General features: G+C 40.3%; 1 protein-coding gene across 35 annotated transcripts in view; it reads left to right on the top strand.

Annotated features, from left to right (window-relative positions):
• The window catches only part of Emsy (EMSY transcriptional repressor, BRCA2 interacting), a 69,576-nt gene extending 46,886 nt beyond the window's left edge, over positions 1-22,690 (top strand). For 10 of the 35 annotated variants that reach the window (XM_039101095.2, XM_017590189.3, XM_039101094.2 and 7 more), the window contains 8 exons: positions 1,429-1,627; positions 9,444-9,608; positions 11,370-11,525; positions 12,348-12,389; positions 14,888-15,039; positions 16,441-17,004; positions 17,944-18,423; positions 20,742-22,690. In XM_039101095.2, coding sequence (XP_038957023.1) covers positions 1,429-1,627; positions 9,444-9,608; positions 11,370-11,525; positions 12,348-12,389; positions 14,888-15,039; positions 16,441-17,004; positions 17,944-18,423; positions 20,742-20,936 — 1,953 coding nt within the window. In that variant the 3' untranslated portion in view covers positions 20,937-22,690. Of the gene's footprint in view, positions 1-1,428; positions 1,628-9,443; positions 9,609-11,369; positions 11,526-12,347; positions 12,390-14,887; positions 15,040-16,440; positions 17,005-17,767; positions 18,424-20,741 lie in introns of those variants that run through there. The other 25 variants (XM_039101098.2, XM_039101097.2, XM_063267093.1 and 22 more) reach the window with 9 other exon arrangements.
• The last annotated feature ends 2,386 nt before the right edge of the window (positions 22,691-25,076 follow it).

Genomic DNA, 25,076 nt, shown 5'->3' with positions numbered 1-25,076 from the left:
GCATAGTTTCACCTTGGTAGGCGTTCACTTTGTAGGTGCTCTGACTACTTTTCTGAGACTATCACAGGAAGCAATATCAGCTTTGGTCGAGAAACAGAATCCTAGAGTTTTTGTAACAGGCATTAATTTATTTAAACTCATAATTGGCTTTGGGAATCTGTTCTTTCAAAACTATAGCCATTGTTTATATATTTAAAAAATTAGTTTGGCTGTAAGCCAGGATTTAGCAGTAATGATTTCATTTATTTCACTATGGAAAGTGTAGCAAAAACCATTTTTTCAAAATTCGTGGAAATCAGTTACTTAATAAAGCCTCATATATGAGTCAATATTATTATTTTTTGTGGTAATGGTGGTAGTATTGGATATGAATCAGTATTTTTATTCCATGAATCCAATTAAAATTCTAGAATCCAAATTCTGAAGGGTAATGTTTCAGTATGAATTTTTTTTCCTGGTTTGTTTAATGTCTGAGCTTTTTGCAGGAGTTGACCTCTTGCTGCTGTGGATAGCACTCTGTATCAGTTTTCTTCTGTGGCTCCTTGAGCGATGACTTAGATCTCCTTCAGTTTGCTTTGTGCAGGTGTGTCAGGAATTTCATTTGGTTTCTTATTAAAAGAGACTCAGAAAACAGTGGCTTGAACAAATTATGGTCTTGGTTTTATTCTGTTAATACAAGTTGAGAGAGAAAGCTCAGACAGATACTTTGGTTAAAAAATTTCTAATGAGTCTAGCTTATATGCATTTTTATTTTTTTTTTAATTCTTTTTTCTAACACTCAGCTTGTGGTTGTTACTGTGATAGGTAGTACTGGAAAACAATTTCTGAAGTTTGATAAGGAAAACCATGAAAATACTTGTCAGAGTCATAGCTTTGGGAGACTAATGGATGGCCCTGTGGTCCTGAGTGCTTGTTCTTGCAGAAGACCAGAGTATCATTCCATGCACACACATTGGGAGGCTTACAACTCTAGCTCCAGAAGATCTAAGATTCTTCTTTGTCCCTGAGGGCACCCACATACATGTGCACATATACATAAAGACACATACATTAAAAAACAAAAGGAATTAGAGCTGTTGTGACCTGGTATATTCCACTTAACATATTGTACACACCTTAGCTCTTGTTCATCTAGTTCATCTTATGCAATTTTAGTTGTTGGTAGCAACTAAAGTACTGTGCCCAGAGCGTAATGCTAAGTTTGCATGCTGGTAATTTGTGTGTCTGGAGAATGACCTGTAAGTTTAGAGTTTGTTTGTTTTTAAGACAGGATTTTATTCTAGCCAAAGTTGGCTTTGAATTAGTGACAGTCTTCCAGTCTGCCTCCCAAGTTCTGGGGTTATAGGTATAAACCACCATGCATGGCTTGTTTAGCATTTAAATGGGGCTATACAATTTCATCTGGGCATGTTTCTGCTTTTCTTCTAGGTTCTCATTAAACCCAAACCAGTGACATTTCAAGCTACAGTTGTTAGTGAACAAACAAGGCAGCTGGTAACAGAAACATTACAGCAAGCATCCAGGGTAGCAGAGGCCGGTAATTCATCTGCTCAGGAAGGAAAAGAAGAACCACAGGGCTACACAGACAGTAGTTCCTCTTCTACAGAGTCCTCCCAGAGTTCCCAAGGTAAGACTTATTGTACTTCTGCTTATGCAAGCAATGATGATGTCATCCCTCAGTTTCTAAACAACTGTTCCTTCTAGGGTTTTCAAATCAAACTCATCTACTGCCAGTTCTTTGGATTGGGTTGGATTGGGGGGTGCTGATTAGTGAGTGAGATGAAATCTTATTTTTGGCATAGCTTACCATTATTACCTTGTTCATGTGTTCATCAAATCATTGGTAGAATTCTTAAATGATCTTTTTTAATATGTAGACAATATCAAACAACTGTAATTTCTAGAAGGTAACTTTTATGTTTTTTCCTGTTTGGTGTGAGTAAGAAGAGGAAGAAATATACAAGAAAAAGGAATGTGTTTTTTAAAAAATGCTTATTGCTGAACCTTGAGGAAAAGTCAAGGTGGCCAGAAGTGAGCTGTAAGGGGGTGACTATACATCCCAGTTTGTAGGGATCTTAGTTTATGTCTGTTGTTCTGGCGTAATTATTAATAACATTTTCTTTAACTCTCAAAAATATTCCAGATGCTAATCACATATGTTATCTCACTTATTAGAAGCTAAAATACCACAGCAGAAGATAATCATCAGTATTGTTGTCAATATGACATTTTTCTAGGATGTCTCTCAAAATAGAAACTCCCAGTCTAAACCGAAACTCTGAGACATATTGTTCATGTAACTCAATTATTCTGACTGCCTTTGTTGTTGGGTGCCATAAGCACTTGGGATGAGAACTGTCTTGGGTTTTAGATTTTGTATTTGTGTGTATGTGAAGGAAAGAGGGGCATCTTACAGATGGGATCCTAGTCTAAATGTGATATTCATGTATGTTCCATATAATAACCCGTATACACTTAGTCTGAGGGTGAGGTCACAGGTTTTGTTTTCCCCCCTGCACCTGTATTTTGAATGACCATCATGTGAGGTTAGGTATGACTGTGATCTTCTGTTAGTAGTGCCACTTTGCTCAGAGAGGTTCAGATATGGAGTACTTTGGGCTAGAGCTGTTCAGCCCGTGTGGTGAGTGTGTGTGTGTGTGTGTGTGTGTGTGTGTGTGTGTGTGTGTGTGTGTGTGTGTGTGTTTATGCTTATGCAATCTGATGCACATAAGCCAAACTGTTCTTTCTTCCTAGTCCTTGTTGCTCTCTTCCGTCTCTCTGCCTCTGCATTAACCTTGCTCATATGCCTGCTGCTTTTCTAAAAAAGCACTGATAGCACATTTTTCCATATTACACAAACACTTCATTATTTTAATTAATGATGCTGTCACATTAATTTTATATGGTTTACATAGCTGTATGTTATTAACAATAAATCTGTTGGTTTGTAATATTTACTAAGAATTATGTTAGATCTTATTAAAGTTGAGTAAAATGCAGTTCTTGCTTTTTTTCCCCTTAAAGATAGGGTTCCATACAGCCCAGACTGGCTTCCAACTCTGTAGCTGAGAATGGTCTTGAACTTCTAATCCTCCTTCCTTCATCTCCAGGTCCTGGGATTACAGGTGTAAACTACCTCACCTGGCTAATTCTTATATTGTGGGAGCTTAAAATCTAGTCTAGTATATTAGGAAAAAAATGCACATACAGTTGCAGCATACGAATTGTTATCAGTAGTGAACAAAACAAGGCTATAGGCTAAAAGTCCACACTCCAAGAAAAAGAAACATTAATTCACAGGACAAGTAGAAAATAGTATTTGAAAGATTGTTAATTAGAAATAAATAAGCTATTGATTTCAACAAACAATATAGCATTTATTTTAGAAAGTAAATAGTTGTCCTCACCCCACTCTCAGGGATAGTAATAATTTGCAAGTCATTTTGCTAATATGCATTCTATCTTTCTGCTGATTGCAAATCAGTATGTAAACCAGTTACAATGTGTGACTCTTACTGCTGGTCATTCCTACTTGTTTATATTTTGTTATACCCAGTTGGTGGTTTCCTTTTTTTCAATTTTTATTTAGTTTTTATGTGTATGGGTGTATAACAACATACATGCCTGGTTTTGGAAGCGGCCAGAGGAGGGCATCAGGTCCTTAGGGAGCAGAGTTACAGACAGTTGTGGGTTGCCATGTGGCTTCTTGGAATCAAACTTGGGTCCCCTGAAAAAGCAGCCAGTGTTCTTAACCATCGAGCTATCTCTCCAGCCCTAGTTTTATTTTTATATTTTAATTTTTGGTTCTGAGGGTGAAACCTATATATAGCATTATACATGGCTAAACATACACACCGCCACTGAAATACTGAGAGCCTTGCTTTGTTGCTTTTGTCTCTAGTCTCTTTTCTGTTGTATCTATTGTATGTGTGTACAATTTTTAAGTCTTTTAGCCAGTTAAAGGTAGTTGTAGGTATTTTGTGATTTTTATCTCTAAACAGTTATATTTTTTAGGTCTCTAACTTTGTTGGATTGTCCTTTTATAACTAAATTACCATTACCAAAGTCAAGAAATTTAATGTATTAATACTGTTTTCTAATTTGTAATTCATCTAGATATACTGCCAATCGATTATGATGTTCTTTATTGCTTTGTCTCCTAGTCACTTTCCAACTCAAGGTCACACATTACACTCAACTGTATTACAATGCAATTATCACATTATTGTAATCTCTTCTCTTTTCCCCTTCCTCCTTCCTCCTCTTACTGTGTAATCCTGCCTAGCCTGGAACTTGATATGTAGACTAGGCAGGCCAAAATTTAAAATATATATCTGCCTGCCTCTTCCTCACGAGTGCTGAGATTATAGGCCTGGCCCTCCTTTTTGGTTTTTTGAGACAGGATCTCATTTTGTAGTCCAGGCTAGGCTAAAAGTCATGGAGGTCTTTCCGCCTTAGCCTCCCAAGAGCTAGGATTAAGTGTATGAGCTGTCACTTCTGATAGCATCAGCATTCTTTATTCTTTTTTGCCCTAGATAGCCTCTTAACCCTCCCCCCCCCTTTCCCTTTGATTATGATATTTTGAAGAGTTGAGGTCAATTACTTTAGAGATTCTTCTTTGTGATTTAATTCAATAGGAAATGTGCAGGTAAGTGACTTTCAGTCTATTTACTACATTGATGAGATAAACGGTGGTCACTTGGTCAGGATAATTGCTTCTAGCTTTTTCCACTCTGAAGCTAACATATTCCTCTTTGAAATTAGTATCAGTTTTGGAGGAGGTGCTGAGACTGTAAACTTGTTATGTTCCTTGTAAGTCACTGATCCATAAGTTCTAGATCTATAGATAGATGATTTTCTAAAGTCCATTATTCTTTGTTCTGTTCTAAGGAAGAATTGATCTTTTTTTGACCTAAGAGGTTTTTTTTTTTTTAAGTGTTTTTCCTACACATGCTGGATGCTTTATTTCAGAGGAATGCCTTGATTCCACTTGTGGTTTCTAAGTATACCCACCACAAGAAGGCCCCACATTTAATTCTGAGCAGGTAGAGTGGAGAGCCTTCGGCATCTTCCTGATGTGAATCTTGATCACCCTGGCAGGATTTGTCACAGTGTATTATGTTTCTCATACTGCTTTTTTAATGTTAACCATTTTGGTTTTTACTTTTTGTTATTTTTTCTTCTCTGTTGGCATCCCAAGGATAACAATAACAGGGAGTGATTAAGCTTCATGTTTATAAACTCATTTTTATTGCCTCATTCCAAAACATTGTTTCCCCTCTTCATTTTCTCCTAACATTTCTAGGCTTTTGTTTGGATATTGATAGTGAGTTAGCCCAGACTATTGGATCGAGAACATTTTGCCTGGGTCACTCACTGAAAACCAGAAAATATGTTTTCTGAAGCCATTGTGCTTTTTATCTTCCCAAATAGTCTTCTGGTTTTTCTTTCTCATTTGCAAAGGGTATCCTTACTGGTGTTCAAAGATTTTTTTGTTTTTTGTTTTTTTAAAAGATTTATTTATTATGTATTAGTACACTGTAGCTGTCTTCAGACACACCAGAAGAGGGCATCAGATCTCATTACAGATGGTTGTGAGCCACCATGTGGTTGCTGGGATTTGAACTCAGGACCTCTGGAAGAGCAGTCCGTGCTCTTAACCACTGAGCCATCTCTCCAGCCCCAGCTCAGAATTTTTTAAGTATTATTATTTTTTCATTTATGTCCAGCTTTATTTCTAAAAGATTGTGATTTGGTTGGTTGGTTGCTTGCTTGCTTGCTTGGTTTTTTGAGACAGGATTTCTTTAGCTTTGGCTATCCTGGAGCTCACTCTGTAGATCAGGCTAGCCTCAATCTCATAGACCTGCCTGCCTCTGCCTCTCAAGTGCTGGAATCAAAGGTATGAGTCACCACCGCCCGTCTGAAAGGTTTAAGGTGGAGTGATTGCAAGATTACATTAAGCAAACAAGAAGAGAACAAGGAAATGAATTCCGAGATGTAAAGGAACAGAACATGCGTCAAATTTGAAAATAAATGTCATAAAGATATAGTTTTAATTCAGAACCCAGTTTCTGGCATTATTTTTCCTAAAGAATCATTATCTTGGGAGGCCAGAGTGAAGATTTATTTAAAGAAAAAAAAAAAGCAAACATGGATCATGCAAAATGTACTTTTCGCAGAATTTCATTAGCTAATTTTTTAGTAATTTATATTGTTAAAGGTGAAAACTAAGATATCTAATACATAATATAAAATGTTCTACAGTGGTTTTGACTTTTTTCCCCCCAGAAAATGTTGTGGAATTGATGTTGTCTAGAACACGGGATACTAGTTCAGAGGAAAGGTTTACATTGTAGCATAGAAGGAGTATAGACAGCTTGGCTTTCGTTGGAGGAGATGGCTTAGGGAGCTTAGACAGCTGGGAATCATTTTCTGTGAGGAAGGAGTGGGGAAGGAGTGGGTGGTGGTTCTGGGGCTGTTAGTCATGTTGCACTCTGATAGAGATGAAGTGAATTGGTCTTTGTAGGTAAGTGGACAGACAATAGTATTGTTGTACAGATGACAGAAAGATCTATTTCTGTTTTATGTAAGAAAACTTTGTATATCACAGCTGTGCAGGCAATAATGAAAAGAAAGTATTAGAAAGTGGTGGGTTCTCTGATGATCCTGCATGTGGGAGTGGTTGAAGGTGGGGGATGACATTGACCTTTTAAGATTCTGTAATTGAGAAGCCTTATGCCTATGAGAGGATGGCATAGACAGTTTATGATAAAGGCATTTCTTGGGGTTGGGGATTTAGCTCAGTGGTAGAGCGCTTGCCTAGGAAGCGCAAGGCCCTGGGTTCGGTCCCCAGCTCCGAAAAAAAGAACCAAAAAAAAAAAAAGGCATTTCTTGCATGCCTGGGTTTGCCTTTGAATATAGCACTAAAGTATGTATTCCTGGTACCTAGCATGTAGCAGACATCCAGTACATAATTGTTAAAGAACCTGGAAGGAAAGTCTGCGGCAGGCCACTATCCTGAAGAAGTAGGTCTCGTTTAGACATGCCAATACCTTTAAGACCACATTGTCATGTTAAACATAAAACATGTTAGCTGGATACCTGAATGCTCACTACAGAAACAGGAGATCAGTTTCCTGGAGTCCTGTGACACTAGGTTTGAGTGTAAACCCACAGAGTAGAAGAGGGAGAGACTGTGGAAAGAATTTTCACTTAGTTCACACTGATTTTGTATCACAGCTGTCTGGATTGCTTGGTGATCATCATCTGCTCTGTGTGGACAGAAAGAGGTGGCAGTTCCTATGGAATGACTTTATTTGGAGAGACGTTATTTGGTTAGCACTCCCGTAGAGACATTTGCAGTTCCTACTCTGACTATTTAGTGTATCTCAGAGATAGGTTGCAGAGACTCAATCTCTTTGAATTTGTTTTTTGAGACAGAGGCCCAGACTGTGAGGTGCTCAGAGTATAGGCTTGTGTTCATCATGAAAATTTATTTTTAAGTTACATAAAATAGTGCCTTTCTAGTATAATCATTTCTCAAATTAAAATTTTGCATATTAGGACATTGGGGGTGTATCTCAGTTGGAAAAACACTTGCATGGTGCACATGAAGACTTGGTTTCAGTCCTCAGCACTGAATAAATCAGACATGGTGGCATATGCCTGCAGACCCAGCACTTGGGAGGTGAAAGCAAGGAGGGGCGGGAGGTTAAGGTCATTTTGGGTACATAGCAAATTTGAAGCTAGCCTGAGTTACATGAGATTCTGTTCCTAAGCAAACAAAATTTTCTACATATCTTATTAGACTATGTAAAGAAAAACTTCAGTATTCTTCACATGGCACTTGGCATTGCAGGCAAACAGCCAGTCCTCCATGTGTGGTTGAAAGCTTAGTAGAAATTGAATGTCTCTGCTGTGATGGTTTCTATTCAGGGCTTTTGTTTGTTTATCTTTGCTTTGGGGGTAATGTGTTTTGTATAGTCCATATAGTCCAATCTGGAATTATAGGCCTGTGCCACCATCACACCTGACCTGTTAGTTTATGATTATTAAATATTATGAACTTTTTGCATACTGATTTTTTTTCTTCCGGAAGATTGTTTCATTAGAATTGTTCCCTTTGCTTCAACATTTTTGGACATCCTCCTGGCTTTAAAAGATGTAATGTTCTTTGAGAGTGAACTTGATTTTTTTTCCTGTATTTTGAGCCACCATATGGTTTTTGTTCAGATGCTTCAGCTAAGCAGCATGAATAGAAGCAGTCTCTTTTTCTTGTTCTCACCATTTGATATTTATCCCAAAATGTGATGCTATCTATTGGTTATTGTTTCCTGTTACAATCTGGATCTTAACCTCAGGGATCGTGTTTTTTTGCCTCTCCATTTTCCTAAATAATGACTTAGACAAAGTGGGCCAACCTGCTTGCTCTGTAGAGAACTGTTAGTGAGTGTTGTTTAATCTGATGCATATTTTGTATTTACATGAGCTGAAATTTATTTTCAAATCAACCAAAGATCTTAGAATTGAATTTTCAGCCAAATCCCCAACAGCCTCATTCCTACTGACTTTTATAGTTTATAAAGCTTAGTTATATATGATCACGTAGCTTATACTGATGTTTCAGTCAGTATTGGACTGTATGTGTGCATATATATACATACACATATATGTATATATGGTAACAGTAAAAGGATGTGTGTCCCGTGTGGCCCAGCAAGCTATTTCCTCTGAGTGTGTATGGATACTGTGACAGCAACCACACTGCCCACCATACTTCTCAGAATGTGTTATTGTTGTTCAGCAGCCCAGATTATCTTTGCATTATACCGCCCTTGTTCCTGTTACAGCGAGAGCTAAGACCAAAGAATCAACTTGCTAATAAACAACAGACAGGCTTCCACTTGACTTTGACCGCAGTTATACTTGTCATGTTACGTCATTATGTTTCTAGACTGTCTCTCTTTTCTTACTGTCAATAATTCAGTGTGATATTTCCCCAAGTACTTAGGTTTTAGATAGAAATCTTTTCATGTGCATTGGAAAGCCAGTGTCCTAACTATAGTGTTTTGTTTTTAGTCAACACAAACAAGCACTCACCTATATAGATGCTTACCCATGTAGACTGCAGTTAGCATATTGAATTGTACTTTGTCCTTTTCTATGTTCGTCTCTTCAGACAGACTGTGTGCTTCTTGAGCCTTCTTGGATTGTTCTGTGAGTTCCTTATCTATGGGTCCAATGCACAGGTGTCTAGTGTAAAATAAATGAGTGAGTGAATAAATGAGTTCAGAAGTGAGAGACAGTGTGCCTTCTGGGACCTTCAGTCTTAGAAAAGTCAAGGTTGACGTTTACATTAAATACAAAGATAAACAAAAATATTGCTTTATTTTAAGAGAAACTTTGTTTATAGGGTTTGTTTTTTTTTAACTAATATAAAACAGATTCCCAGCCTGTAGTTCATGTAATTGCTTCCCGGCGTCAGGATTGGTCAGAACATGAGATTGCAATGGAGACTAGCCCCACCATAATATATCAGGATGTATCCAGTGAATCACAATCAGCTACTTCAACAATCAAAGCCCTGTTAGAACTCCAACAGACAACAGGTATGAACTCACATGCTCAGCTGAATGAAGCATGTTTTCTCTAGAGATGGGTTGCTAAAATACACCACTGTTACATAGTTTTTGTAAATTTCTCCCCCTCTGGATGTATCTATAATTACTGGTACAGTTTATTGTTCTTTAAGATGTACATAAGAGTATGAAGCCTAGATGGAGTGCGGTCATTAACACAGAGGTAGAGTAGACAGAAACTTCTCGTTCAAATGGACAGTCCTCTTGCCAGCAGAAGGGAGTGGGTTGTCACTGGTAAGCACAAGTGTAGAACAAGCGTAGGTACCGTTCAGTTGCTGGATCTATTTAGGTATGTTGGGGCACAGATCCAGGGCCCCGCTTTGCTCATAGATACCTCAGATCAATTCTGCACCATAAAACTCCATTAGACTTGCTTATAAACATTCTCATTTGTCCTCATCTTATTTTCAGATTTATTTATTTTTGTTTAGGTTATTTACTAGAGCGTCTGTGTTTAATAGGGTCCTGTCAGTGTTTCTAATTACTAAAAACTTTGATAGATTCTAGGACTACTCTATGTAAGTTATACCGAGTTTGCTGATAATAGGGCAACGATTATGCAGATATTTTATGGGTTGTAGTAATGATCTTATCTAACCCTTTCATGTTTTACGAAGTTAGCTGAGACTGAGAAAGGTTGACTAGTGGTCAGTGAGTGGCAGGATGGTGGCCAGGGCCATGTCTGCTAGATCCCAGCAGGACTCCTTTGTTTGGTTTCTGTGTTTAAAATGATTGTTTTGCTTTTGTCATAGTCTGCGCTTGAGAGCAATCTTTAGGGGACGTAGTGACTTAATACTGTTTATCATAAGTTCTTACATTTGATATAAATGTAGATGATTACTTCTACTAATATGTTTAGCCTTTGGCACTTTTTCAGCTGCTTGTCTTTGAAAAATTCAACAATTTTTATCCATCATTCATGTAGATAGAAATGGTGAGTGAAGAGATTTTGTTGAAGAAGTAGTAAGAAGGTTAAAAACTGCATCTTAACATATACCATTATTTATTGCAGGCTGTTTTATCAGACATTTTAGACATACAGAAGCAGAACACCCATTTTTTCCTAACAGTGAAAAGCTTTATGTTTTATTCTTTAAGGAGTCATAAAGACTTGTAACAGGTTTTTTATTTTATTTTTGGCCGAATCTTAAATTGCCAAGTGTGTATATACACATACCCTGACAGGCTCTCATTTTGGCCTGGATGTAGCCCACTGAACTCAGCACTCCTCCTCCCTCAGTGAAGGTTATGTGAATTTCCTCCCTTATGCTGGGGATCAAACTCAAGACCATGTGTATGCTGGACAAGCACCCAACATCTGTGTAGCATTCCCAGGCCATTGAACTTTTAGTAAGTCAAGTGAACTAATCAGTGGGAGTGATATTCTGGGATGTGCTTTAGAGCAGACCAAGCTGCTGTGAACTGAGTGTGTCAGGGATCACTTTGAATACCAAGGAAATAACATCCTAGGAGGAGTTCATAAAGAGAAACAGCTGGCTGGCCTGGAGTAATAGGGGCTGGAATGTGATTGCGTATGAGTTATTGTAGGCTGCTGCTACACAGTTTGTAGTCTAGACAACCATATAGAGCAGTCTGCAGTTTCCAAGTCATTGTCTTCTTAGCCACTGATGATATGGCATCCCAGAGGTCTGGTTCCTTATTCCCATAGACAGCTCTGGTTTTAGTACTTGTTTATAATAAAAGTAACTTTTCCTCGACTTTTTTATGCAGTAAAGGAAAAATTGGAATCTAAACCAAGACAACCCACTATTGACTTGAGTCAAATGGCAGTACCTATTCAGATGACCCAGGAAAAGAGACATTCTCCTGAGAGTCCGTCCATTGCTGTGGTAGAGTCAGAACTAGTTGCTGAGTACATCACCACGGGTAGGTGCCCTCTTAAGACATAGTGTTAAGGTAGTGCTGCCTTTGCGGGTTTCATGGGTACTCATTTGGGGGAGAACATATCTTTATATTTCTAGCTCTTTTTCTGTTTGTTTTCAGAGCAGGTTGACATCACCTTTGGGGTTTCCCTAACTTTAATAACCCCCCCTCTTATTTCCCTGACTTTAATCTCAATCTCCCTCCCTCCCTCCCTCTCTCTCTCTCTCTCTCTCTCTCACACACACACACACACACACACACACACACACACACACACACACACACACACAAAGCAGATTAGATATTTAAGTGTGGTCCAGCAACAAAATGTTAATGAGATTTTGGAGATGGTACCCATGGAGAAGTAAAATTTTTCCTCTTACATTCAAGTGAGGCCATACCTGGAATACTGCTTTCTCTTTGGATACTTTATTAATTTGATATCTTAAGGAGTTCAGGGGTAATGATGTGAATAATCCGGGGTGAGAGAGTTGATGTATAAAGCAAGCCCCTGTCTTGTGTTTTATAAGCAGTGACTAAAGGATACTGTAAAGCTTCAGCTATCTGAGAGTTCCAGATGCCATGGAGAAAAAGATTTCTTTAGCATTACTTGAGGAGATACTAGGACTGGTGGATTAAAATTTCCCAGAAAGAAAATCTGATGAAGATAGTAGAAAACAATCGACTTCACAGATATTAGCAGAAAAGCAACAGATGTAGAGGCCAGTCTGCTGAGAAAATGAATGTTAGTCTCCGTAACCTAGACTAGCAGATAGTAAACAGATGAAAAGACCTGTGATTTCTTCCCTTACTTATCCTTTTCAGAGCGCACTGATGAGGGGACAGAGGTTGCTTTCCCCCTTCTAGGTAAGTGGTGTGCATCCATCGGTAGTCTAATGAGAGGTTGGTGCTGACTAGTTGTGGGGACCACTTAATGGATGCGCTCTGCTGCTCTGGTAGAGGGGAGGTAAGCTTCACTAGTGAAGGGAAGGAAAGGTTGTTTTGCAAATAACAACAAAACACACACTTTGCTAGAAAAGTAAAAGAATTGTTTACAGAAATAAATGACTGCTTTGGGGGCTTATGTGGGCCAGCAGAGGTCCATCATCTGTTTCGTGGATATTTTTTCTGTGACCTCCTTCCATAGTCACCACCTCTTACATACCCAGCCATACTGAGTGTCCGCTTTGACTCTAAAGCAAGCTGCTCTAGTCCCTGCTCTGTTCTGCAGTAGACGATAGTTTTCTTAGGTTTCGCTGTTAGTTGCCTACACTCTGGGCATTTGGTATGAAAAAATGTGTAGGATCTTGAAGAATTATTTTTACATGGTGTTATTTGATCTTTTATTAAATACAATTTGTTTTTTTTTTTGTTTTGTTTTGTTTTTTAATTTAAAAAGTCTTACTGCTTACTGTTGGGGCAGGTAAGAGTGAGTGCTGCTTTTCCAGAGGTCCTGAGTTTGGTTCCCAGTACTCATATTGAGTGGCTCACAATCACCTGTAACTTAAACTCCAAGTTATAAAATTCTTTGGCCTCTATAGGCACTCAGATACATGTGGGGCACATGTGCACACACACCACACACACACAAAAGTAAATGTTAAAGGCTGGAGAGATGGCTCAGCGGTTAGGAGCACTGGCTGCTCTTCCAGAGGTCTTGAGTTCAATTCCTAGCAACCACACGGTGGCTCACAACCATCTGTAATGGGATCCGGTGCCTTCTTCTGTGTGTCTGAAGACAGCTATAGTGTGTTCATATAAATACAATAAATTTTTTTAAAGTAAATATTTAAAAAAAACTTATTGTAATAATTATAAAAGCTAGTATGGGTATCAAAATGGTCTATATAATCTGATAATTATTATTTATCTTTCAGAAATCATTTATTTTTGATGATACTTTTAAAATTTCATTGATTTACTTGCTTGAGTTTAATGTCATAATTAATTTTTCTCCTATTTAGTCCTTCTGTAAATGATTTCAGTAGATGTTAAAATGTAAATCCTGGCTCTTTATTTTCAGTTTCGGTGAGAATATATGGGAGATTTTATTAACTCATAATTTAAAATGCACATAGCAAAGGCATACTGTGAAATGCAGTGAGGTAGTATATCGCAGAATCAAGGGAGTCCAGGTGATACTGACTGATCTCCTGGAGCGGAAGCTGTATTTGTAGTTACAAGCACTGCATTTGTGAGTGTAAAGAAAATGGAATTGCAGTTGGAATTGCAGTTAGAGCTGTAGTTCATCCTTAGACCACCACACAGCTGCTTTGACCTGTAGACGTGGCTTAGTCTTGGGCAGGCAGCTGTTTCTAAGCATGGAGCAGTGCTACTTGAAATAAGTTAACCTGACGATTATGGGACATTGGAGGAGTTTTCAGAATCTCAAAGCCCTTAGCTCATTTACACATTTGGTTTTGTTTTTACCTATCTTTGATTGATGGGTTTTCTTCCCAGTAGCTAACGTTATTTGAGTGTTTCTGTAGGTTTGGATGTGGCAAGTGTTTATATTTCAAAGTTGAAATCAGGGCTGGTAAGAGAGGACACTGATTGGCAGCTATGTGAATGGTTAGTTTGCATGAGTCTTGTGGCAGGAGAGGAGGAAATAGGGTTGATTTCTAGAACTTCACTCTTGCTGGTCTCCTTGAGTTAAAACTGAGGTGACAGAACAACCATTTTTTCTGTTGACCCTTTATTTATTTAAGGACCATTTTCAACCCATTTCTTCATTTGCCTCTTGTAAGAAGAAACAAGTTTCTATTGTCCCATAAACACAGGCAAACAGAATGAGTCTCTGAGCTTTAGTGCTTTCGTAGGAAACAAGTAGCTTCACGTTCCCTGGAACAGTTGGAGCAGAGCAGGAGAGAATTCCTTCTGCACATCATTTTGTCCTGTCTCTGGATCCCTAAGGCTGTGGAGCAGTTTCTCTTCATGTGAACAAAGCACTGCTAGTGTTGGCACTGCATTGTTTTTCCCACTTTCCTTAATGACATGTGTGGGGTTTGTGGAAATGCATTGTTTCCCTGTGACCTCAGTGAGCTAAAAGTCTAGGGAGAAAAGCCAACAGTTCACAAAAGGAGTGTGTCCCTCCTGGATGATGGGCGTTTTCACAGTGCCTCTCCACACATTTCCCTCATCATTACGATACCTCTGTGGCTCCTGTTTTGCAGATGAGGAAGCAGTTTCGTTAGAGACTTTCATTAGAGCCCCACAGTTTCTAGATGCAGGCTCTGGTCTTCTGCCTCTTAGTGTGTAGTACCATTCTGTAGACACAAGCTCATACAGGTGCTTAAAATGACTGCCACTGGTTACAGTTGCTGGACTGATTTCCGGAGAAACATCACCACCTCTTCTATTTTCAGTCAGCCATCGCTCCCAACCCCAACAGCCTTCCCAGCCTCAGCGAACCCTGCTCCAACATGTTGCTCAGTCACAGACTGCGACACAGACGTCAGTGGTAGTCAAGTCCATCCCAGCGTCTTCCCCTGGAGCCGTCACCCACATCATGCAGCAGGTTGTACCTCTTCTTATACTCATAATACTCTATCCCCAAAGTAAGGTTCAGTTTTATCTTCTGTCTGAAAAAGAAGACATCTGAATTGTCGAGTGTGTGTGTAACTCATCCGTCTGTGAGGAGTGAATAGAGACTTAATTAGGGGATGAATAGAGATGAATAGAAACACCAGGAAAGCGGTATTTTTTCTTTTTTCTTTAACATTCTGGAAACAGCATTCAGAAGAGTGGGGTTGTCTGGTTGAATCTCATCAGAATTGGTCACTGTTTGTTTGTCTCTTACTGTTAATACAGATTTACTAACAGAGTAAGATCTTCAAAACAAAATCATATTTGGTTTGTTTATTTGTTTGCTGCTGAGTTTGTTTTTGTCTTTATTTTATACTTTATAATAAATCATTATTACTATTATCATGAGAGCATTATGAACAAGAAGGGAAATAAATAGTTTACTCCTTTAATTATATGTGATCAATAAAAGAAGACTCAACAGGAAGGGAATGAACAAATATCAGCTAGAAATGCCTGGTATGAAGACTAATGAGGAAGAAGAAAGCCTCGTTGTTAGGTTGATTTGCATAAGACTCCATGCTCTGAGCTGTGAGTACATTCAGTGGATTCTGAAGAGTGGGTGCATCATCCCTCTTACTTGCTAGAAAGCCATCTGTCTAAAGATTTCACTGGGTGACAGTCTGTCCTTTATTGGTAGGTCCTGACATTGATATTTCTCAAGACACATAGAGGTCAGACAGGCTGGCTCTTTAACAGTATCACTTAGAATGATTTCTCCTCCCAGTGCTATCTCAGCTGACCCCAGGCAGTCAGTCTCTTCCCACAAAGAGGAATGACTTGTCCCTTGGCTCACTCCCTTCCAGGAACCAGGTCTTTGGGAAGCTGTGGTCCGGTGAGCCTGAGACTCACACACTGTGGTGACACAACCTCTCCTCAGAGAGGCCTGCTGTGGGCATTGGGTTAGACACGTCTCCAGACAGTACATCTGGCCTTTGGGACTGAGGGCGTGCATGCAGCCCAGGTTCTTGGTTCTGCTCTAGATGCCTTACTTCTCAGTTGTTGCCTTCTGTCTTTACACTGGTGAGCATCCCTCAAGCACAGGCTCTAGAGTGCTCCTGAGTGGAGCCTTTCTGTTCTTTCTGAGCTGTAAGGTCACCTTATTCCTCTATTGGTAGGTTCTGGGTTCCCTACAACAGTGAGTAGACTGGATTTTGAAGTACTTACTGTCTGAGAGTTCAAATTACGAGTTTTGATTAAAAACCTGTGAGGCTCTGTGATCTTTTTAGATTCCTAAAACATTGGAATGAACCCCATGTTTTCCATTCAAGAAAGATGTGACTCTATAGGTGTTTTTTCTCATTTCATTCTTACCTGTCTCTCTCTTACCTAGGCATTAAGCAGTCACACTGCTTTTACCAAACACAGTGAGGAACTTGGAACTGAGGAGGGTGAGGTTGAGGAGATGGACACATTGGATCCTCAGACAGGTCTGTTTTACCGATCTGCCCTGACGCAGTCACAGTCAACTAAACAGCAAAAACTTAGCCAGCCCCAGCTGGAACAGACTCAGCTGCAGGTGAAAACCCTGCAGTGCTTCCAGACCAAACAGAAGCAGACCATCCACCTGCAGGCTGACCAGCTCCAGCACAAACTCACACAGATGCCTCAGCTCTCCGTCAGGCATCAGAAACTGACTCCTCTCCAGCAGGAACAAGCACAGCCCAAGCCAGATGCACAGCACACACAGCATACCGTGGTGGCCAAAGACAGGCAGCTTCCTACCTTAATGGCACAGCCCCCGCAGACTGTAGTACAGGTTCTTGCCGTAAAAACCACACAGCAGCTTCCTAAACTACAGCAAGCTCCGAACCAACCAAAAATCTACGTGCAACCCCAAGCTCCCCAGAGCCAAATGGCGCTCCCCACTTCATCAGAGAAACAGCCTGCAAGCCAGGTAACAGAATTTTGATAGCATGCAAAGTTAACTTCTGTGTTCTTGGATTGGGGGTGGGTGAGGTTCTTTTTTTTTAAAAGGTTTGTCACCACAGCTCTAACATGTCGGCAGTGCTTCTCCCGGCAAGAGGAACCCAAAAGCCTGATTGCACGGGTACTGGTGTCAGGAGAGAGGTACACTGCTAATGCAGAGGAAAGCACAGCTCTGAGCCTGCTTTCTAGGTAGTTTCTAAAGGATCACTTTCTGCAGTACCAGCAGTGCATGAACATGGCAGTTCCATACCTCCATGCTTATAAACTTACCTCTGGGCAGTGATGCTCAGTACACTGCAGTCTTTTAAGGAACGTCATTGACCATCTGTCTCCCTTTCTAGTATACATCTTTACTGTAGTTGACGATCTTACCCTCTACACTTACCATCTAGATAACAGAGGAAGTATATGGGTAATCATAGGAAATTTTACTAACAAAAACTTATTACTCTGGATTGATTATACATGTGTGTGTATGTATATTGCAGACACATAGAGAATATGTTTGTACAGTGTACTTTGAAGCAAAAGACTGAAGAAATCCAACTTACTTTAATTTAAAAAGATTATATTGAAATCATTTGAGCGGGTTGAAGGTGTGCAGGGATGTAAATTGCAAAGGGAATCTAGGCTGCTGTGATTTTTGTTTTGTTTTGTTTTTGTTTTTCCTTTACTGCCTCATAGCTTGGCTGGCTGAACAAAGGTTCTTTCAACCCCTCCTCTTTCCCTAGGTTCCTTAAAAGAAAACAGAACCTTCCCATCCAGCCCTCTTACTAAAACATCGAGCTTCAAATGTCTTCCTAGTATACCGCACGAATGTTTCTTTTACCATATTTTCTGGAGTGTTTGATTAGTTTTTCCTCAAACAGATGTAGCTATAATACACACAACCCCAATTTGTTTTCAGGTGGAGCAGCCAATTATAACCCAAGGATCCTCTGTTACAAAGATAACATTTGAGGGGCGCCAGCCTCCCACAGTTACAAAGATAACTGGTGGCAGTTCTGTTCCTAAGCTGACGTCACCAGTTACAAGCATATCTCCCATTCAGGCCTCTGAGAAGACAGCAGTGTCAGACATTTTGCAAATGTCTTTGATGGAAGCTCAGATTGATACAAATGTAGAACATATGGTAGTGGATCCCCCAAAGAAGGCTCTAGCCACCAGTGTGCTCACTGGTGAGGCAGGAGCTCTACCCTCCACCCATGTGGTGGTGGCAGGGATGACGAAATGTAGAGAGTCCTGTTCAAGTCCATCTGCTGTTGGCCCTCCCCTAACGACCAGAAAAGTGGAAGCAGCAGGAGTGCCTACGACAGGCCAGTTCATGCGTATTCAGAATGTAGGCCAAAAGAAAGCTGAAGAGAGCCCAACAGAAATTATCATCCAGGTAAGAACTGGAAGGAAATGAGACATCTCGGGTAGATGGGGGGCTGTGGGCTTGATCCATTTTGGGATGTCACAGGACTAGTCACTTCAAAGTAGTAACAAAGGACAGAGATTTAAAAACTATTATAATACTCAAGTTTATACTTAGTTTTTGTTGGTGGTGGTCTTTTTGTTTTGAAATAATCATAGAAACTTGGTGGACAAGGTCAGACAGCATAGCATGTGACCATAAGGGCCATGCCTGTGTGTGTCAGTTTTGTTTGATGTCTGTACATACTCGAAGTGTGTTGATTGAGTGAGCTCATCCAAAAGATCAGGGATTTCGTAGGCTCATGTTTTGGACTCCTCAGTCTGACAGACTGGAACATAATTGCTTACACTTCTGTTCAGCTGAATTTCAGGGACACGTTGTAAACAGTTCTTGCTCCTCATCTGAATCTGGTCTCTAGAACAGTGGCACTTCAGTTGACTGGAATGTCTGCAGAAATACCTTCTTCATGTGTGTTTCTAAACTCTGCTGTGTCAGTCAGTTTTTGATCATCTTGTTAAGGTGTTGTCACGATAAAGGGACAGTTTGTCAGCAGCCCACCTTCTTGACCTTTAGCTTCTTTGTTCTAAAAGCCACCAGTCAATCTGTGTTACAAATTAAGGTTGAAAACTAAAACTGAGTACAGACCAGCCCTTTAAAGCTGTGTTTTATTTCTACCTCTTAATGAAAGACATTAAGGGTTTTTTCTTGGTAGTAGCCGTTTTATTTTCCCCAAACTAGTACATAGTTTGGAAGGGATCGGAGCGGCGCATTTAGTTCATTGAATGCCCACTGTGGCCTGGTGGAACTGTCAGAGAGCCACTGTTGTGTCCTGCTGAGGTCATAGAATAAGCTTTCCATTCGCAATGATTCCGAGCTATGAGAGAATACTAATTGACTGCTGTTAAACCAACTGGGACGTAATGAAAGTCAGAGTGGCCATTGACTTGTTCAAGTATTTTGTTTCCATCTGTAAAAGCGAATTTTGTGAATTTTGTTGTGATTGATGGTGTTTTACCTGAAGGCTAGGCTGTTTGGGATTTGCTATTCAGTACTTTGGCTGGACTGCTGACTTCACTCTTCTCAGCCTCCTCATCAGTAGTGGGAGTGAGTTATGCCTGACTTACAGACTCTATGTAATGGTTAGTACAGATAAACGCTGCTTCGATGTTTGTCCAACATATGGTAACTTACTGATTTTACTAAAATGGATTGTGCCAGCTGGAGGTTAGATTGCCATACTCATTTGGAGTGGCTTAGTTGAAAATTATCTTTCTGTGTTGGATTAGGAATGAAAATGTAGTTCATTCATGTTGAGGATTAGGAGCAGAGGTGCCATTTGACTGATGTTCCCTCTTAAAAGGTAGCCATGGTAGTACATGTCGTAACCCCCACACTGGGGAGTGGGAGGTAGAGGAGGGAGAACCTGAAGTGTAAGGTCATCTCAGCTACATAGTCTGTTGAAGGGCCAGCTTGGGATACATGAAACCCTGTCTCTGTGACACACTCCCTCCCCAAAAAAAAGTTTTGAGGAAAAAAGAATCTCATAGGACCATAAGTCTTAGCAAGAGGCACTAATATTCACCTAGTAATATTTTTTTGTTGTTTAAATGGCCGACTTTTGGCATTGTCTTACATTTGAAAATCTTCACTGTTGCTATAAAGGTGATTGTGCTGTGACTAAAGAAATCGTTTCTTCTTTAAACTACCAAAGGGGCTTAAAATACACTGTGTGTCAGCAACCAATCATTTATCTTAGAGATGAGGAACAAAAATATAGTACAATTCAGGCTGGGTGTGATGGTGTACGCTTTTATTCCCAGCAGTAGCAGGTGGATCTCTGCATTCAAGGCCAGCCTGTTGTACAGATGGAGTACCAGACAGCCACGGCTGTCTCTAACAAAAACAAAGCAAAACAAAACAAGAACCAAAGGGAAAAAGCCTACCTTCTGAATTTGGCCTTCTTTGTTAGAAGAGGCCTCCTAAGGGATTAGAAAGACACAGTTTGAGTTGTGTGGGATTTGAGGTTGGATCCAGCATTAACCCTGACAGCTGTGTGACCTTGAGACTGTCCTTACCTCCTGTCTCCTTACTTGTTACACGGAAGTGATAGTTTCCACCCAGCATTGTCATAGCTACAGTAGAATGTCATGTGACAGCTAGCACAGTGCTTGTCATGGAGGTTGTCCAGTACATGTCAGCCTTCTGTTTTCTGTGCTTGTGGTGGGAGGGATACCTTCTCCTGTTGCCTTTTCCACTGTAAGCATTCTCTTGTGCATCTTCTGTTCCAGGCCATTCCCCAGTATGCTATTCCCTGTCACTCCAGCTCCAACGTGGTGGTGGAGCCCAGCGGGCTTCTTGAATTGAACAACTTCACCAGTCAGCAGCTAGACGACGATGAGACAGCTATGGAGCAAGATGTAGACAGCAGCACGGAGGATGGGACTGAGCCCAGCCCCTCTCAGAGCGCTGTAGAGCGGTCCTAGTGTGCAGATGCCACCAGAGTGCACTTTAGAGCCTGCTTGGTTACCTACCACGTGTCCAGGGAAACTTACAATTTGTTATGGTAAAAGAAAAAAGCACTTTGCTCATACTTAGGCTGGGGACCTAGAAACAGTGTTTCACTGAGATGTTGCTGCAGGAGCAGCATTTTAACAGGATTAAACTCACAGAGGAATGTACTTTAAAAAAAAAAAATAGAAGAAAAAAAAAAGCAAAGGAAGAGATGCACCCCGTGGAGGCCTGGTCTCTTGTTGGTGCTGGGCAGTGGACAGTTTGTCTGCACTGAAGAGACTTCCTGCGAGTGGCTCTCGGCTGCTTTCCACTGAGCAAATGCCACCAGAGAACATTAAGAGGAAAAGAAAGGAGACTGTGAAGAGTTTGTATTTTTGAAATGATGTATCTGAACAGTTTTTTAAAAATCGTGTTTTGTTTTTGCAAATCCCTGGAAATGTTGATTTGGCTAACATTTTACATTTGCTCAGTTCATGATTAGTTTATGAATACCTAGGAAAGTTCTGGCATTAAAGAGTCCTTGCTGGAGGGTAAACATCAGATTGTTGACCAGGAAGTATTTGGGGTAGCTTGTACATGTGCTCCTTGGTTGTATACTAATTTATTGTGGAGTTCCACACTTGTCTATTTATTTAATGTAAATGTTTTCAAGCAGGCTAAAATCCCTTCTCCTACATGTTCTGGGAAGCTGGATTGCCGGGTCTGGCCACCTCCCCTTTCTCCCCTTTAAGACGACGGATTTGAGAAGGCTTGGTCAGGAAGCAGAGGGGAAGACATTTCTAGCCCAAAGGAAATGTTCAGTGGTGTTAATGAAAGTGAACTCTGCTCGTTTGATGCTTTCTCAACACGGAAGTTGCACATCCATGTTGGACTAAGACTTTGAAAACAACTCTTACTTACTCACTTTGGTTTAAATCCCTTTGAAATGTATGAAAGTGTTCACTTACAATTCTAAATGTAATGTTTTTAATCTTTACTTTTTTAGGGCGCAGTTTGTTTACATGCTGGTTTGGTCTTGTGATTGCTGACACAAGTAGAGTGAAGGGTAAGGGATGGGAGGGTAAGAATTTTGACAAGCTATGGCAAAGGAAACTATACTTTTCATTTTTAAAAAAGTGTAAATAGAAAAAGTTTTTAACGGTTTTATATGAATTTCACTATAAATAAGCATTTTAAGACTGACAAATGTTGAACTGTATATACATTTATCAGCATAACTGCCCAATTTTTGGTGCTGAAGTACTGTAATTAGAATTTATCAGTAGCGTCCTAATTTTGGCAACTACACACGGGGAGAAGCTCTGATGCTGTAGTTAATAAACTCACACTAGCTAGTGTGACACTGAAAGTCTCAGCAGGAGCACCCCTGAGACACTTTGCTCCTGGTGGCCTCTCCATTTCTACTGGGTGAAAGTCACTCACCCATAGGTGGAGCTGTTGGATAGCATTTTACTGTACAAATATATTTCAACCACCTTGTGACTGTCCTAGCTAAGGAAAAAATTAACTTCTCTTGGGTCATAAACATCTTTAAGAATCTGATTAAACTATGAACTCTCTCACCAAAAAAATACACATGCCAGTACCCGTGTTAAGATTTTTGCATACAATTTCAGGGACTTATGGGCTCCCAAGACCATCCATGTACCCCAGGTTAAGCCTTCTGTTATGGTCAATCCTTACTTGCAGTTGTAAGTTTTATTAAATAAACTATCTTTTGAATACACATGGATCAGGAAACAGAACAAACTTGGGTAAGTTATGCTCCATATCCTCTATCAGCATACCATGCTCTGTCTCTGAGAGTTTAGTCTTACTGTGCTTCAGCAGCTTAAATGACAAAGGAGTCTACTGTGGTGCGCGCGCGCGCGCGCGCACACACACACACACACACACACACACACACACACACACACACAGAATCAAGTAAGAGTTATTTTTTCCTTTGAATGACTCTAATGCTAATTAGAGCATGAATCTATGAGTAAATAATGCTCGTTCCTCTTTTATGGGCCAGGTAAGGCTCTGGCCACCAAGGATATTACAGTGAGGACATGGAAAATCCCACATAGATGGAGCTTACAGACAGGACTTTCTGTTGGGGAAGGAAGTGGGGAACAGCAATTCTGGACTTCTTTCTCCTTTTTAATTGGCACATATTCAGCGTATGTAGTGGTTTTGTCTGTGTGTGTGTAGGATAGAGATCAACCCTGAGTTGGTGCATGGAAGCCATCTTCCTGGTTCCTGGGTGGTTTTTTAATTACATTTTTATATACTTTACTTATGTGTATTAATTATGTCTAAATACGTGTGGAGGCTGGAGGCCAACTTACAGGAGTCGGCTCTTACCAGCTGGGTCATGGGAATTTGACTCAGCTGTCAGGCCTGGCAGCCGGTGGCTTTACCCACTGAGACATCTTGCTAGTCCGCACCTTGTTTGAAACAGGGATCTGGAGCTTGCTGACTAGTATAGACTTGCTGCCTACGTTAATTTGCTGACTGACTAGTAAGTTCCAGGAGCTGCCTGTGTCCACTTCCCCAGCGCTGGGGTTATAAGCACAAGTCATGGCCTGGCTTTTCATGTGAGTGCTGGGTTTTGTGTTTGTGTGGCAAGCACTTAGACATTTTTGTGTAGGCCTGTAATGTTCTTTGACCACGTTCCCCAGGTTCCCCCACAACCCTTGTTTTACATGTTTGAGTGTTGGACTATAATGTCTGGTGCACCATACACATTCAGTACCCATGGATTCCCTGGGACTGGAGTTACAATGTGGGATACCATGTGAGTGCTGGGAATTGAAACCAGGCCCTGTTAGAACAGCTGCCATGGCTCTGGATAACTCGTGTTACTGAGCCATCTCTTCAGTCCCTGTACTAGGTGGATTGACAGTGACAGTGAGGACATGTCTGCACCCATCCCTACACATGCTTTTGCTGAAGTTGGTAGCATTATGTCTTTGTTTTATGTTTAAGTCCATAAATTAAAAGCAATGGTAAGCTCTCTCTGAAGAATATTTAGACATAATGATGCACTTCTACAAAGCCATTAGAATCCTGTTGATCATTGATGATTTGGTTTTGAGTTGGAGATGTGGCTCAGTTAGAATGCTTGCCTAGAATGCACAGACCCGAGTTTGATCCTTAGCACCACAGAAAAACTAGGCAAGGCGGTAGGTAGATGCTTATAATTCCAGTTCTTGGGAGGTAGAGGCAGGAGAATGTGAAGCCATAGTCATTCTCTACCATATTATCTCGAAAGAGATTTGGTTTAAAGTAAACTAATAAATACCTACTATTGCAGGTGTACCTTATGGTGAGTTTTAAAGTCTTTTATTTTTTTTTATTGTTTTTGAGACACATGTAGCTTTGGCTGACCTGGAAATCACTATGTAGACCAGGCTGGCCTTGAACTCACAGATATCCAGTTTTACTGAGTACTCATGCCATGTACTTACTTACACATGTAATGTGTGCGGCTCAATGGTTTCTAGGATTTTTCACAGATAGAGCACCTATTACCAAAATCAGTTTTAGAACATATTCATCAGTCAATAAAAGAAAGTACCTCAGACAGCATCACCACAGCCACTTCTCTAGCCCTAGGGTGTCATTCATGTTTCTGTCCCTCTGGACTTCCTGCTTTGGGTGCCTCGTATGAATGGAATACAGTAAATGGCCTTTTGTGATAGCTTTCACTTGGTGTCATGTCTCAAGACTCATCCTTGTTGGAGCAGGTATCAGTGCTTCCTTATGGCTGTTTCTATGCATGGCTGCATCACTTTAAAAGTCGTCAGCTGATGGACACGTGTTGTTTTACTTCTTGGGTACTATGAGCCTATGTTTCTGCAAATTCTGTGCACAGGTTATGCTTAGGTTTCAATTCTCCTGAATAAACTAATTACCTTTGACCTTTTAAGGAACTGCCAAGATTGTTGGCCACAGAGACCAGGTGTTTTGCATTCAGTGTAACTGTGCATGAGGGCTTCTTGCTAACACTTGCTATTGGCTCTTTTAAAATAGTCTCCCTAGTATCTACAGAGGCACCTCATTGCGGTTATGACACATTTCCCTGATAGCTAGTGATGAGCATCTTGGTCATTGGTTTGTCTTTG

Source organism: Rattus norvegicus, chromosome 1 (assembly GCF_036323735.1).
Source record: "Rattus norvegicus strain BN/NHsdMcwi chromosome 1, GRCr8, whole genome shotgun sequence".
In the NCBI taxonomy this organism is placed as follows: domain Eukaryota; kingdom Metazoa; phylum Chordata; class Mammalia; order Rodentia; family Muridae; genus Rattus; species Rattus norvegicus.
Note: the sequence above shows the minus strand (reverse complement) of the source record. Positions and strands in the feature narration are given on the sequence as shown.